The 14,809-nt window shown below is 49.3% G+C and overlaps 1 protein-coding gene across 2 annotated transcripts in view; it reads right to left on the reverse strand.

Moving 5' to 3' along the window:
* The window catches only part of LOC105494448 (grainyhead like transcription factor 3), a 38,485-nt gene that overhangs the window by 16,217 nt on the left and 7,459 nt on the right, over positions 1-14,809 (reverse strand). For both annotated transcript variants that reach the window (XM_011762860.3, XM_011762859.2), the window contains exons 2-8: positions 9,548-9,734; positions 6,450-6,511; positions 4,646-4,991; positions 4,322-4,395; positions 3,684-3,837; positions 3,370-3,481; positions 2,046-2,140 (exon numbers count right to left, since the gene is read on the reverse strand). In XM_011762860.3, coding sequence (XP_011761162.1) covers positions 2,046-2,140; positions 3,370-3,481; positions 3,684-3,837; positions 4,322-4,395; positions 4,646-4,991; positions 6,450-6,511; positions 9,548-9,734 — 1,030 coding nt within the window. The remainder of the gene's footprint in view (positions 1-2,045; positions 2,141-3,369; positions 3,482-3,683; positions 3,838-4,321; positions 4,396-4,645; positions 4,992-6,449; positions 6,512-9,547; positions 9,735-14,809) is intronic.

The raw sequence follows: 14,809 nt of genomic DNA on the forward strand, positions 1-14,809 counted from the left end.
CAAGGGCAGCCCAAGGGATGGAGACTGGGGGGGATGTCAAGAGTCCTGTAGGAGCTTAAGATCCAGAGCCTCATTTTTCTGCAACTCAGGACAAGGAGGTGGAAAAGGGCTGAGTCCCCTGTCCCCAGCACAGGGACACCACTTTCCTGCTGGTCCAGAGACACAGCCCCTCTCCACCCCAGCCACCCACTCCAGCCACAGCAGGACCCTCTAGTGAGAGGTTCTGCCCGCTGATTTGATCCCACCCCACACACAGCAAGGGAGCGTCCTAGCCACCCCATCTTACAGTCGGGGAACTAGAAGCTCTGCGCGGGGCCATAATTGCTGCTGTTCCCCCAGGAAGTCAGGCGTGAGGCATCACAAAGTGAGCCGGGCGGTGGGGCCGCCCACACCTGCCGCAGGAAGCTGGGCTCTGCCGCTCACTAGCTATGTGTGGCTTCAGACAAATCCTTTCACCTCACTGAGCCTCAGTTTCCTTGTCTGCAGAATGAGGATAATGAAACCTATCTTGTGAGGCTGTCGGGGGATGTATGCTTGATATGTTGTGACTATTGCCATGGGAGGGACAGCTGGAAGTCTCATCCCAAAGCCTATGCCCAACGGATGGTCGCCTGGGGTCGGTCTCAGCTGGGCAAACCCTGGCAAGACCACCTGGTGATTGTCCTTCTCCGGGGCTCCATGGGAACCCCGGCCCCTGCACCGCAGGCTGTTCCCTGGTCTTTGGAACATTTCCTTTGGAAATGACCCTGACCCAAACAGGATGTAGGGGGTGTGTCTGAGCAGACCCCCTTCTTTCCCTGGCTGTGCGGCCCAGGCCCCCAGGCACATGCCAGACATACCTCCCCCTCAGCCAGCTCTGCCCTCATGCAGCCCCCGCCCAGCTCGCACCTGAGAAAGACCCAAGCCTGGGGGCTTAAGAGGCTGTGAGAAAATCCCCACCGAAACCCATTTCTCCCTTCCCATGAAACTCCCCACCTCCCTGAACCCGAGGCCCCAGCTTCTCCTCCAGTCGGTGCCTGTCTGAATAATAATAATCCCTGCCTTTGTGCTCCCTTTGTGTTTTCTGAGCTCCTGCACCTCCATCTTCTCCAGGCAGCTTGGCCATCCCTGGAGGCAGGCAGAGAGGCAGGAGTTAGCTCCCCAGCCTCTCCAGGCCAGAAATGCCCCTGAGATGAGCTGGACCTGACCCTGGTGAGTGAGGTAAGCCTGGTCCAGGGAGAGAAGGGACAGGCCAAAGGTACTCAGCTCCCGACTCCCACACTAGGGCCTCTCCACCAGGCCGGCTCTCTAAACAGCAAACTAAGACACAGCGAGGCCCATGAGCACACGGCAAGCCCGCGGCTGGGCTCAAGCACTAAAGCTGGAAGGATCTTAACAGCTTAACTAGTGGCATGAAAACATCACCAGAGGCTCCATCTCTCAGGCCTCTCCGGTTTGTAGACATGCATGATCTTGTGGGGTCTGCACTCCAATCCTAGCAGGCAGGTTACTGTTCTCATTTTTATGAGCTCAGAGAAGTGAGATAACTGGTTTTCAAGCCCTCATTCACCGGACTCCTTCGCATTTCTCCTACATGTGACATTCTGCACTGGCCAAGAAGTCAGGAAACCTGGGTGCCCCCAGTGAACATGCAGAAGGCTCAGTTTTCCCATCTAGCAAATGGGTGGACTGGAGTAATATCAACAGCTGCCACTTTTGGGCCAGGTGTATGCTCCACCTGTTACTTATCTCACCTGCTCCTCACTACAACCTACCAGTTGGTGCTATGATGCCACTCCTATTTTACAGGCAAAACAACCGGGGCTCAGAGGGACTAAGGCACTGGCCCAAAGTCACACTTTGGACCAACAGGTGGAAAGGTGGGATGCAGACCCAGCCTGCCTGGCTCCAAAGCCTGAGCTTCCACACCACACTACGTCCTGCCTCCTCCATGGGTACACTCGTCAGAGCAAATGCCACTCTCCTAGGTGCAAGAAAGCCTCTCCCCCAGAATAGGGACTTCCGGGCAGCCCAGTCCCATCCCAGCCACTGCCCTCAGCACTGACCTTGGCCTCTTCATTCACGTTCCACACAAAGGACAGCGCATTGTAGGCCACCTCCTCGATGTGCTCCACAGTGTTGAAGTTTTCTTTGCAGTCAGCTGAAACCACAGGAGACCAGAAGCAGAATCAGGAAGGAAGGGATCTGGGGCCACTTGACTGGGCCTGACTCTTGGCAGGGGCATACATCCTCTCCCCCAAGAACCACACTTCGATCCAGGGAGGAAAAGGGATTACTGTGCCCTGGATTACAGATGGGAAAACAGATCCAGCCTGAGAAGCAGATCTGCCCCAAGCCCCAGAGGGAACCCCAAGCTTTGCCAAATAGACTCATCATATTGGGGGTGGAGGTTGTACTTTTCACCATGGCTGTGATTTGGGAGTTCTCCCAGATGAAGCGGCAGCAGCAGTATGGTAACAACAGTAATAGGGGTAGTAAGAGCAATAGCAAAAGTAGTAGGATTAGCAAGTACCATTCCTTCAGCACTTACAACATGCTAAGCCCTTAGTTCATCCTCACAACTATGCTTTGAATATTCAGTTTATATATGAGGAAAACGAAGCTCAGAGAGGTTTGGTTACTTGGCTAAGGTCACTCAGCTAATAAAAGGCAGAGTAGGGGCTGGAGCTCCAATCTGTCTGGCTCCTGAACCCATGCTCCTTACTACTCTGCTGTCCAGCCTCGCGGACAAATCGTTAAACAGTCCCCTGTGTGTATTGTGTTCCCCAGTGCACACAGCTCCAAAGCAGAAATCAGCACTGTAAGCAGGCAAGGCAGCTGGCCTCAGCCCGTTTGAGAGGTGAACAAACTGAGGCTCAGGAAGGTGAGGTGACACAGGTCACACAGCCAGGAAGGGAGTAAGGGAGCCAGAAGCTGAAGACTTGAGGGCGGGCTGTGCCTCCCACTTGTTTCAGGGCTAGGGATGGGGACCAGGTGGCACCCACAGAGAGCCTTTCCTCTGCCCAGCTCCCAAAAGCTGAACATCCTGTGCTGTGCCCCAGGCCTTCTGAACCACCTGCTGCCTGCACCTTATCTTGTCCCTTTGTGTCTTCATCAGCCTCCTGATGGGGACAAACAGGCCAGCATCTCAGGGGCCTATTTATTTCACACTGCTAGGGTCCCCAGGGCCCTGTTTATCCCAAAGCAATACAGAAGAGAGGCCACGACTTCTCGTCAACAGATGCAAATCCTTGCAAACCCCACAGTGTTTGACCTGGAGACAGAGGTCAGAGCCGGGTAGGGAAACAGGGGTGAGCAAGAAAAAGGCCTGATTGGTGCGGGGTGGGGGGAGAGAGAAGAGCTGGAATGGAGGCTTGAGAAGGCGCTCACCCACGTCGATGACCCGCTGCTTGGCAGTGGGTTGCCGGGAATGCCAGTGCTTCCAGAAGCGCAGCTGCTCCACTGGGACCTTCTCATTGTCGAAGACAACCATCACCACACTCTGCAAGCACAGTTGGTCACAGTCACTCCCGGCCTCTTCCTAGAGCCTGGGTCCAGTGGCCTGCCCTTTTGCCTCAGTTTCCCCAACCCTGTGGCCATGGGCTATTATCAAACAGCCTTTCCCCAGGGTCCGTGGCTAGCCCAAGGAGGAGGTATATCTTGCCCCATTCCAGCCCTTCCGAAGCTGCTCCACGCCGACGCACCTTGACTTTGTTGGAGGACAAGGCAAGGCCTTTGCCACCTGCTGGGGTCCGCAGGGTGACGGGGTAGAACTGGCCTTTGTTGAGGTAGGCCATGGGTGACTCGCCTGACTTGATGTGGATGGCTTTGGGGGAGCCCAGGGTGTATTCAAAGTCACTGCAGGGAGGAGGGAGAGGACAGTGAGGCTGGGCTCCCAGGCAGGAAGTACCCTAGAGAGCAGTGGGGCAGGAAGCCTGAGGCTGTGTTACAGACTTGCTGTCCGACCTTGGAAAATAACTTTACTTCCTTGGGCCCCAGTTTCTTCAATGTTGGGGTTCTATTTAACGGCTTTGTTGAGCCACAATCCTGCTGAATAATGAGGGCCCAGTGAAAATTAGAGAGAACCTTGAGAGGTGACAAAACCAGGGGCAACTAAGGATAAAAGAACCTCAGTTTTCTGATAAGGTGCAAGTTCTGAGCTCCCTGTCATAGCCCGGGGACAGGAAGTGGGAATTGTTCTCTCTCCCTCTATCTATCTGCCTTCATCTCCCACTTCTCATTAATTGATTGTGCCTGCTATGCCCTGGGGACAGTGTGGGGCTCTGTCTGCAGCCTCCTGCCCACTGCCCAGGTGTCTGAGGGTCCAGGGAGGCCAAGTTACCTTTTGAGACTGGGGTAGTCCTCTGGACATGGGGGTTCCGGGGAGGTTTTCAGGATATCCGGGAAAAGCATCGACTGCAGAGAAACATAGCCCCAAGAGAATAAATGATCACATTCACTCCAGCAAGCCTCAGCCCAGGGCTGTGCATTACAGCTGTGCAGGTTTTACAGTGTACAACTTGGACAATAGTACATGGCAATCCTGTCTCAGCTCTAGGATGCTTTCCCCCATGGATTCCAAAGCTCTGATCTGTTCACTATCTTCTCTCCTTCTGTACATGCACACACCTATCTATGCTATAGGGAAATGAGGATGGGCCCTCACCTCCTGTGGGTCATCTTTGAAGGTGCTGTCTGGCTGCCAGCGCTGTGTGGGCGGTACCCCATGAATGCTCTCAAACAAGGAGTTGAGGGAGCCATTATCATATATATCACTGGTGGGCAACAGGTAGCTGTCCACAGAGCCGGTCTCCAGCTTGCTGGGGCCTGCAGGGAGGGGAGTTGCCTTGCCAGGGGTGGGCAAGGCCCCTTCCAAGCTCATCAGGTTATTCTTCTTGAGCAAATCTGGGTACTCCGGGGTTCCAGACACGTTCTCTGTCAGGAATTTCATGAGGTGTGTGGGGCTTTCAAGCGGGGTGAGGTCCGTCTCATATTCCATGCCATGGTAGTACCTGGGGAGAAGGAAAAGGGGCTCAGTATACTTCTCTCTGGGGGTAGAGGGGGGTCCTTGGCTAGAGTGGAAGGCAACTGACATGCTGGCCTTCGATCCAGTGTAATGTTCAGGCCCATCCAACATGCACGAAATAAGTCACTGTAGCAGCCCAACTGGCTACGGGGATGAGCAGGGAGGTGTTGAGAATGGAACCAAGTACAGGCTCAGGGTTAAGGGAGCAACATCTGTTTTATCCATTACAGTACTTGTTAATTTAAACAAACAAACAAACAAAAAACCAGAAAACAAACAAACAAACAAAAAAAACCTGAAAGTTTAATCATTTATTTTTAGCCAAAGTCAAATGTCTCTGTGTCAAAATGTCCCTACTTCAAAACAGCTGTATGGAGTCAACCCTAGCGGGGTGTGTACGAAGTGGGGAGGGTGGGGGAAACGTGTATCTGTGAGTATAGTTAACACATGTTTAGAAAAAGGTCTGGAAGGATGTACCCCAAACTGTTCAGCGGGAGAGGGGTACAGGATTATAGAAATTGTTTTTTTTTTTACTTTATACATTTCTGAAGAGTTTGAATCTTTTGCAAGAGACTGGTGTTGCTTTTGTAATCAGAAGAGCTAATGATATTTTTAAAAATTAGTTTTGAGAAAGGTCCCCATGTACCCAAACCCACTGTTCCTGGCAGTGGAGGGGACTGGCCCTGAGCCAGCTGCAGGCCCAGGCTGGGTTATGAGAAGAGCTGCAATGCCTGTTTGAATTTTTCAAAAGGCTTCCCAGCAGAGGCACGACAGGGTCATTTGTGAGAAGTCACCTGATTGGCCAGGAAGGAGAAAGTGGAGAAAGAGAGGCAAGGTCTTTCCAGTGCCCATCTAGCCATAAGCATGGCCTGGGCTGCTCTCTGAAGGAAAGGACCGTCAATGCCCTGGGGCACTAATGCCAGGGGAAGAAGTATGGGAACCCAGATGTCCCTCCCCCAACACAGGTCTCCCTCTCCGAGTGGCTGTGGGACTGCAGGGGAGAGGGTTTTGAAGCTGAGAAAGAAAAGCTTTTCTATTACTAAGGCTTTGAAGTTTGTTTTCAGTAAACTCCAGCCACATGACCTACAGGCATCTGGGGGGGTGTGTGTGTGTGTATGTGTGTGTGTGTGTGTGTTTTCAAGCTGAGTTTCATTAGGACTTTCAAGAGCCCTAGGCTCTGCCTTCACTGGCCCCTTCCAAAATATTTAAAAATATCTTTAATAAGTACATTGGTATAAAGACAAATATAATCCAAGTTGGATTATATTGATTTTTTTTCTTTTAATTTTAAAAGAAATGAAAACACTATCATGGATCCCAAAATGTGTTGTGGGCCCTCAACACTGCGCCTCCTGTGCCTAATGGATAAGTCAAACCTGTGTGGAAGAGGCCCCAGGTGGAGGTGGGGAAGGGCAAAGAGGCAGAGGGTGTGGGCAAGCCTCACCTCTTTCCTTGGTCATTCCTGCCCCCAGTGCTGGAGGACAAGATCCGCTTCTCCTTGGGACCCTGAGAGGAGAGAAAGGAAGGATTTATGCATGGCTAAGCTTTTGCTGGTAGGAGCCTCAACCCCCTTTTGCAGCTTTGGCCAGGCAGGGGAGTAACTTTGGTGATATGGTTCAGCTGTGTCCCTACCCAAATCTCATCTAGAATTGTAGTTCCCATAATCACATGGGAGTGGGAGGTAACTGAATGACGGGGGCGGTTACTCGCAGGCTGCTGTTCTCATGATAGTGAGTTCTCATCGTATCTGATTATTTTATAAGGGGGCTTTCTCCCTTTTGCTCGGGACTTTTCCTTGCTGCCGCCATGTGAAGAAGGATGTGTTTGCATCCCCTTCCGCCATGATTGTAAGTTTCCTGACGCCTCCTGGCCATGCTGAACTGTGAGTCAATTAAACCTCTTTCGTTTAAAAATTACCCAGTCCTGGGTATGTCTTTATTAGCAGTGTGAGAACAGACTAATACACTTGGTCACTAGAAAACCCTCCAGTCCTTCCCACTGGCTGGAGCTCTAGCTATGATTAGTCTGAGCCCCAGGTCAGGGAGTGGGAAGAAGAACCTCAAGCTTAGTAGTTCAGGAGCATGAAATTTGGAGTGAGACAGGCCTGGCGTAAGTCCTAGAAATGCCACTTGAAAATGCAGTGTGACTCTGGATAAATGACTACGCCTCTCCGAGACTCAGTTTCTTCATATGTCAAGTGAGTGGTTATAATACCTACTTAAAGGGGATTATAAATATTTGTTAATAAAAAATACTCACTTTTTTAATAGAGTACTTCTTATGGGCTAGGCCTCGTACTAAAGTGCCTTCTCATTTCTAAGTTAATCCTCACAATCGCTCTGAGATGTCTACTAGTATCATCACCATTCTATGGATGAGGAAGTGGGGGCTCAGAGAGACTCTGTTGTCGTAGTACTTATGAGCATGGACTCTGAATCCAGATTTCTTGGGTTCAGTTCCTAGACCTTCCACATGCTAGCTGTGTGACCTTACACAAGTCCCTTAACCTCTCCATTCCTCACATCCTCATCTGTACAGAGATCATAATATAATACCAACCTCAGGGGTCACTTTGAGCGCTCAGAACAGCGTCTAGCACATGGAGAGCACTATATAAATGTGACCTTTCACGAGTATAATTATAATATTGTTATATCTTAGAACATTCTAATTCATTTGTCTCTAAGGCTGTTACAGCTAGAACCAGGACCCCAACCCAGCATAGCCTCCAAAGCCTGTACTCTTCATCACACCCCATGAGAGTATGAAGGAAGGTGCCCGACACAGTGGTGGACATTCAGTAAGAAATGGTAACCAGTTGCCTTTAGCACTATATTGCCCAAAGCCACATTTGTGGCAGGACTAGGTCTCAAATTCCTGACTTAGTGCTCCTTCTATACCATCAGACCATGTCCTCACTGTCCAGGGGGCTGCTGTGAATCCAGAGTGCTCTGGAATGGGGAGGCCAGGGCAGGTGTATCTCACTGAGACACTGTACTTCGCGAAAACCAGTATTATCAGTGGCACCTTCAGAGCCTCTCTTCTACCATCCTGGCCCCGGAATGGCTTCTTGCCAAGGGGACAAGGAGTCAGGTTGTAATTTATGGTCCATTCTCAACCTATAAATCCCAGGCTGGAGTTTGAACCTAGATCTAGAATTCTGGCTCCTACCATGGCCCCAAGCTGAGGCAGCCATTCAAACTCCTCTTCCACTGACCTGGGCTGAACACTCACTGGATGCTACCAGTCTGCTGGGGAGGAAGGAGGGTAGGGTAACCAGACCATTCCAGAAGGAGAACCAAAGACAGAGGATGGTTTTGGGCTTTCTCCTGTCTGGAATCCCCTTGGCCTCTGAGTTCATGCAAAGAATGTGCCTTTATTCTTGAGGTACAGTGGATAAAATACTTCTTGGGCTAGTTAAGTTTGAGGTCTTATGTACAAGGTGGCTTTAAATCTTCAAGTTTCTCAATAATTGGCTAGCTGTGTGCCCCCATCCCCCAATCTAGGACAGTTTCTTGGAGCAGTTACCCAGCCCAGGGACAGCATGTCAGTTTGCTGTCTTGTGACAATTCAGACAGATGGGTAGGGCCTACCTGGACTACTACATTGACAAAGATTCTGCAGCCACCTGTACCCTTCATGAGAATGCAGGCTGCAATCCATTAGCAATGTCGGGCACATGCACTGGAGTTGGGAGGGGGGTTGTATCACGTATTATACCCTTGTGATTCCTGACTGGCCCAACCCCCTACTTATCAGATATAGGAGGGCCTAATTCCTATTCTTAGGAGCCAACAGCCTCCCAGAGACAAGGCCAAGACCCTGGAAGTAGTTAGAGAACAGTAAAAGACATAATGTCAGCTGGAGTAGGAAGGACAGTAAGACCCTTGGGAGAGGGAGATGAGGTGGCAGATGGCTTCTAAGAGAAGGTGGGCCTTGGGAAGGGCCCTGAAGGAAAGTTAAAGAGCAGGAGGTAGGCTCCAGGTGGTGGGGCTATACCACATGGGTGGGGATGACAGGGAAACGTAAGATCCGAGGGACAGGGGCAGAAAGAAGATGGTGGGGTACAAGAGTGTTGCTGTCATAGAACGTGCTTGGACCAGGCAAGGGATGGGTCAGGCACTGTCTACTTGGTCAGCATGTGTCATGCACCGTGTGGCAGGCTGTATGGTGGGCTGAAGACTTGGTAATGATCCTCTAGGAGCTCAGTCTCATGCAGAAGATGGAAGAAATAAATGTGTAAACAGCAAGCTTCTAAGCATTCTTGATAGCATCAAGGATGACGATGGTGGTTGCTGAGGGCACCCAGACAAGAAAGCCTCCCCTCCAGTAAATGAATGAAGTGACACTTAAGCTGAGACCCAAAGCTGAGAGTAGGGATTAGCCATGGGAAAGGGAGGGTGCCAGGCAGAGGAACAGCACTGTGCAAAGGCCCAGAGATGAGGGGCTGGGGTGGTCATGGTGGGCTGCTGAGCCATGAGGCCTGAAAGCGAAGACACCCATTCAGTCAAAAGGGGGCATGCCCAGAGGGGGCAGGCGTACCATGTAGTAATCGTAGAGGAAGCTCAAGGCTGCAACGCTGTCATCATCTCCATTGACTCTCATCATGGCCTTTGTGGCAGCTGTCAACGGGTTTTCTAGGTACGTCTTCCAGGCCTCATCCTCATTAGTGTAAGGGAATTTCTGTAAGTTGACTGGATCGTTCTTTAGCAGCCGCACAGACCTGAAACTGAATGCAAGTAAGGAGGGTCAAATTTAGGCTATCTCAGAGGAAGGTCCATGAATGGGCAACTGCAGGCCAATGCTCAGGAATTCAGAGTTATTAGCTTTGAAAACATGAAACTGTCTCTTCTGCCACCATTAGGCAGTGTGGGGCAGTGGAAGGGACACAAATTCTGGTGCCGGATCAATTCCAAATGTTGCCGTGTAGAAGCTGATGACCTGGGCCTTAGTTCCCTCATCCACAGCATGAGGGCCATCATCCTGATCTTCAAGACTACAGAGTGGATTCAATAAAATACTTTCATAGTAGGTACTTATTCAAAGAGAATTAGTGTAAAGAATGGGAAATGCCAATGACAAGCTGCAATGTGATAGGAATAAAATTTCCAGATAACCCCTCATGAGTTCTACTGAAGAAGTTGTCCTCAAGACTGTGAAAGGCACAGAAGGCTGTAGATCATTTCAAGTCTGGGAGAAAGTGTGGTCTATGACAGAGACAGCCAGGGCAAGGAAGCCCTTAGGCAGAACCTGGTCTGGGAAATGCCATTTCAGACCAATTTTATTATAGAGTTTTGAGCAGCTGCTCAGAAGCCAGGAACTGGAGTTGAAGGCTACAGAGCACACAGAGGCAGGCAGGACCCAGGTACTGGTGCTGAGAAGCTTGGACAAATACAAGGCATTATATCGCTTGAGAGACAAGCCACAAGGGCTCAAAGGAAAGAGATCAGGAAAGGCTTTCTGGAGCAGGCAGACATTTTAGTTGGGGAAACTCAGCACAGGGGATTATTTCACTCAGCAATCGGGGGAAGGAGGAGGGACCTAACACAGAAAAATAATGAGAATGGTAAAAATAAAAGTATTCTTTATTGAACACTGACCATGTGTTAGGCACTAGCTAAGCACATTTCATAAATTACCATGTTACTTGAAACAACCCTGCAAGGCAGATACTATTATTATTCCTATTATACAGTGGAGGAAACTGAAGCTCAGATAAGTTGAGAGTTGTCCAAGGTCCCAGTAAGTGAGTGGCCCAGAGGGGATTCAAGCTCCTTCAGGGTGATGCAATGGTACAGAATAATGTTCTCAAACTTTAGCTGCATGAGAATGACTTGGAAGGCTTGTTAAAACACAGATCGCTTTTCACAGCAGGGTGACTACAGCAAAGAACAATGTAGTGTACTCTTCTAGGATACCTAGAAGAGTAGATTTGTAATGTTATCATCCCAAAGAAATGATAAATATTTAAAGTGATAAATATGGCAATTATCCTGATTTGGTCATTATACAATGTAAACGTGCATTGAAATCTTACACTGTACTCCATAAATATGTACAATTATTATGTGTCCTTTATTTAAAAATTAATTAAAAACACACAGATTACTGGGCCCCACCCCCGGGGTGTCTGATTCACTGGCTCCAGGTGGCTGAGAATGTGCATTTCTAGCAACTTCCCTGGTGCTGCTGATGCTGGTAGGCTGGGGACCACATTTTGAGGAATCACTAGTTACTGCACGTGCTCTTAACCACAAACAAAGGCATAGAAGCAGAAAAGTTCTGGTTGTGTTCCATTTAGAGCAAAGAGTATATGAAGATGGGATGGTCCAGGCTATGAAGAGAGAGCCCCAGTGATGAAGTGGGCACTGACTGGTCTCCTAGTTTCCCAGTGCCTCCCTTTCTACATGGGCCAGGCAAAATCTCCCTTGTTAGGAACCTAAGAACAAGGCCGGCTGCCACTTACTATGATGCATATGAATGTTCTGTGTTCCTTAGCCCTGCTTCTTACAAGGACAGTACAAGGTAAGGATCATTTGCGTCTGTTAAGGTAAAGGAACCTGTGTCTTGCAGAGAACAAGAAAATGTCCAAGATCATCCAGCTGGTCCATGAGACAACCAGGATTTCAACTCAGCCTTATCGAGCACAAAGGCACACACTTGCCACTCGGCCGCACTGCTTTTCCGTTGATGCAGGGGCACAGTCTTTATCACAGCAGAAAAATGTGTTTGTGGTAAAATTGCGGCACAGCGGCAGACTAGTGGGTGGGCAGAGACCCCTATAATCAGGTGCATGAAGTACCCTCCTGCTGCCAGGCCACTCGGGCCCATATCCTCAGACTGCAGTGGGAACAGCCGGCCAGGCCATACCTCAGCACACAGGAGGCGGCAGCTCTCCCAGCGGCTTCATCCAGGACAGTGTCTCCCATCCCACCGGCCCCGAGGTGTGAGGAGTTGGGCTCTGAGAGGAAGGGAGGTGGAGCTGTCACACAGGAAAGAGAAATGACAGAAACTTTCCTGTTCTAGGGGTGCGGGAGGCACACCCTGAGTTTCTGTTGCTATAAATCAAGGGGCCTCAAGGAGAGGTGCGAAAAGGCCCCTCATTGCCTCCTGGGCCTGGAGTTTAGAGGAGTTTACTGAGCAAGTCCAGGGTGACCACCCTCACTGTCTGCCCAACCCTGAGCTAATGGAAACTCCCAACCAACGAGGCATGGGAAAAGCAGGGAAATGCCTGATCGATCCCACCCCCTGGGTCAGTGAGGACCACCAGTGCTTAGCAGTGTTCCTCATTTGTAAACAAATCTAATAAAAGCACCCTCCACTAACATAATGAGGATAATGCATCAGCACAAGAAAAATGCTTAAAACTGTGCCTGGCACAAAACAAGTGTGCAATTCATGCAAGCCATCACTGCGTTCCAGGTCAGCTTGGGGTGAGACATGGAGGGGCTGCAAAGTAGTAGAAGACATGGTTACTCTGCAAGTCAGTGGCAGGTCTGGCCCTGGAGCCCCAATCTGCTGACTCTAGGGGTTGACCATTATCAGCTTTGATGCTGAGTTATCTTGCCCTTTAAAAAAGATAAATTTTAGAAGACAACAATAAAGTAACACCGAAACAAAAGAACAATGTCTGCTATTCACCTGGGTGGATCTCCTGGCCTATAAGGTCTCCAGTCTATCCTGTTGGGATCTCAAAGTCTGATTCCTTGATAAACAGCAGCTTCTGTACTTTAAACACTTACCACTGGCAAACACAGTGCCATCTGTTTTTGTGTGTCATCTCATCTACTCCACACAATAGCCCCGAGAGACAGGAATTATCATCTCCTTTTATAGAAGGGGAAACTGAGACTCAAATAGGTGACATCACCTGCTCAAGGTCACTCAGCCAATAAGTGACGGAGGCTCAGCTTGAACTTGGAGCTGTCAGACTACACAGTATAGCGCTCAACCCCTGTGCTAGTCTCTTCTCCAGATGCCTTTCCTATTCTGGAAATTTTCCTTCTCAAAACACATTGAACTAATTCTCTGCTGCAAGGCAGAAAGGAATTTCCCACCCACACAAGGCAGGAGGAAGGTGGCAAGATGATGACTATAAGAGTTTCTGGTCAGGGGCTGGGAGTCCCAGTGTCCTGGTTCCCATACCTGCTCCTGCCACCAATAACCTCATGTTCTAGAACTAAGCATTTGGCTTCTAGAAAGTCTTAATGGATAAGGTTAGTATTGACTTGTGTGCTGAATCCTAAAATCCAAGAACTTTTGGCTGTCTACTCTCTGCTCTCTTAAAGATTACAAATGAGTATTGAGGAGCCAGGAGGTGAGAGAGAGGAAAAAAAAAAAAAAAAAGTCGTCCCAGGAGCTGATACTGGATCAATGTGAAAAGAGTTCTAAGAAGGAGTGAGTCCTACTCACGGGTGACAGGGCCAGAAGAAAGGAAGGAAACCAGGGGACTCCCAACCTATGAGGTCAGCTTCCCCAGGGCCTCCACAGATTCTCTGTTGGTGTCCCTGTCCAAGACTGAACTAAACTATCAGAAAGTGAAAAGGAAATGAGGGAGGAGGGAAGACCTGCCATGGACAGCCTGCCATCAGATCTCTACCAGATACAGCACACCAGAACCTGCACCACCATAGAAGGAGGCAGCACCAGGGTCACAGTGTATGGGTGTGTTAACTACATGTCCTTGGGTAAGGCACTTAGCCCTTCTATTTCCTCATCTGTTAAATGGGTCTACTGAGTGTCTTCTATGTGCCAGTCAGGGACTCTTCTGGGCACTGGGAATCAACTAAAATGAGACAGATAAGTCTCTGTTTCCATGGAACTTACAGTCTAATTGGGGAAGACAGACCATAAACAAGTAGGTAAATTAGTTATTTTTAGTTAGTAATAAGTGCTGTGAAGAAAATTAACATAGTAAGATAATGGAGAGTCATTAGGGGTGGCTAGTTTAGAGTAGGGTTTGTCTCATGGGTTGTTAGGAGAATGAAGTACATTAAGGTAAGAAATGTGTTTAGCCTAGAGCCTGCCAGAGAATAATTGCTCAGTTAATAATAGCCATCATCACCATCATCATCCCAGAACCTCCAAATGGGAGTAAAGGGGAGACTCTGCCTGAGGTTCTTATCATCCCCCCACCAGCCTCCTGTCTGTGAATGGGGTTCTGTTCAAAAGAAACAAAAGAGATAGTGTAATAACACCTTGCCCAACTTCCATTATCTCACAGAGCCTCCCGACATATGTGATGTGTTATTATCCCTACTTTACAGACCAGGAAATATACAACAGAGATGTGAGGTGATCTGTTGCAGGGGACTGGATGACTGAAGCCAGGACTTCTAGGGTCTGGCCTGGGAACTCCATGGCTAGCACTTTTCCAAGAAGGAAAAAACCACTACTTTCCATGAAGGGATGTAGGAGAGATTTAAAAAGCAATAAACCTGGGTGGCATCCATCCATGTAACCATCCATCCCTCATTTTCAACAAATATTTATCAAGTAACTACTATGTGCCAGAACCTGTCCTGGGAGAAAAGATAAGGAGGTCATCCCTGCTGACATGGAGGTTGCATTTTAGTGGCAGCAAGACACACATGACCACAAAAACAAGCAGTTAACATTAGATAGGTGAGGAGAGCTATGAAGAAAAAGAAACAAGAGGACTTCTGACCTGCCTCAACCCAAGGGAGTGACGGATGTTGGTTGAGAAGAGGGGTGGAGGGGAAGAGGGAGAATGGAGATGAGTTGGGAGGACCTTGGACCTTCCAGATGAAAGGAAAGGCAAGATCAAAGGCATCAGCCTGGGAC

Source organism: Macaca nemestrina, chromosome 1, assembly GCF_043159975.1.
Source record: "Macaca nemestrina isolate mMacNem1 chromosome 1, mMacNem.hap1, whole genome shotgun sequence".
Lineage (NCBI taxonomy): Eukaryota > Metazoa > Chordata > Mammalia > Primates > Cercopithecidae > Macaca > Macaca nemestrina.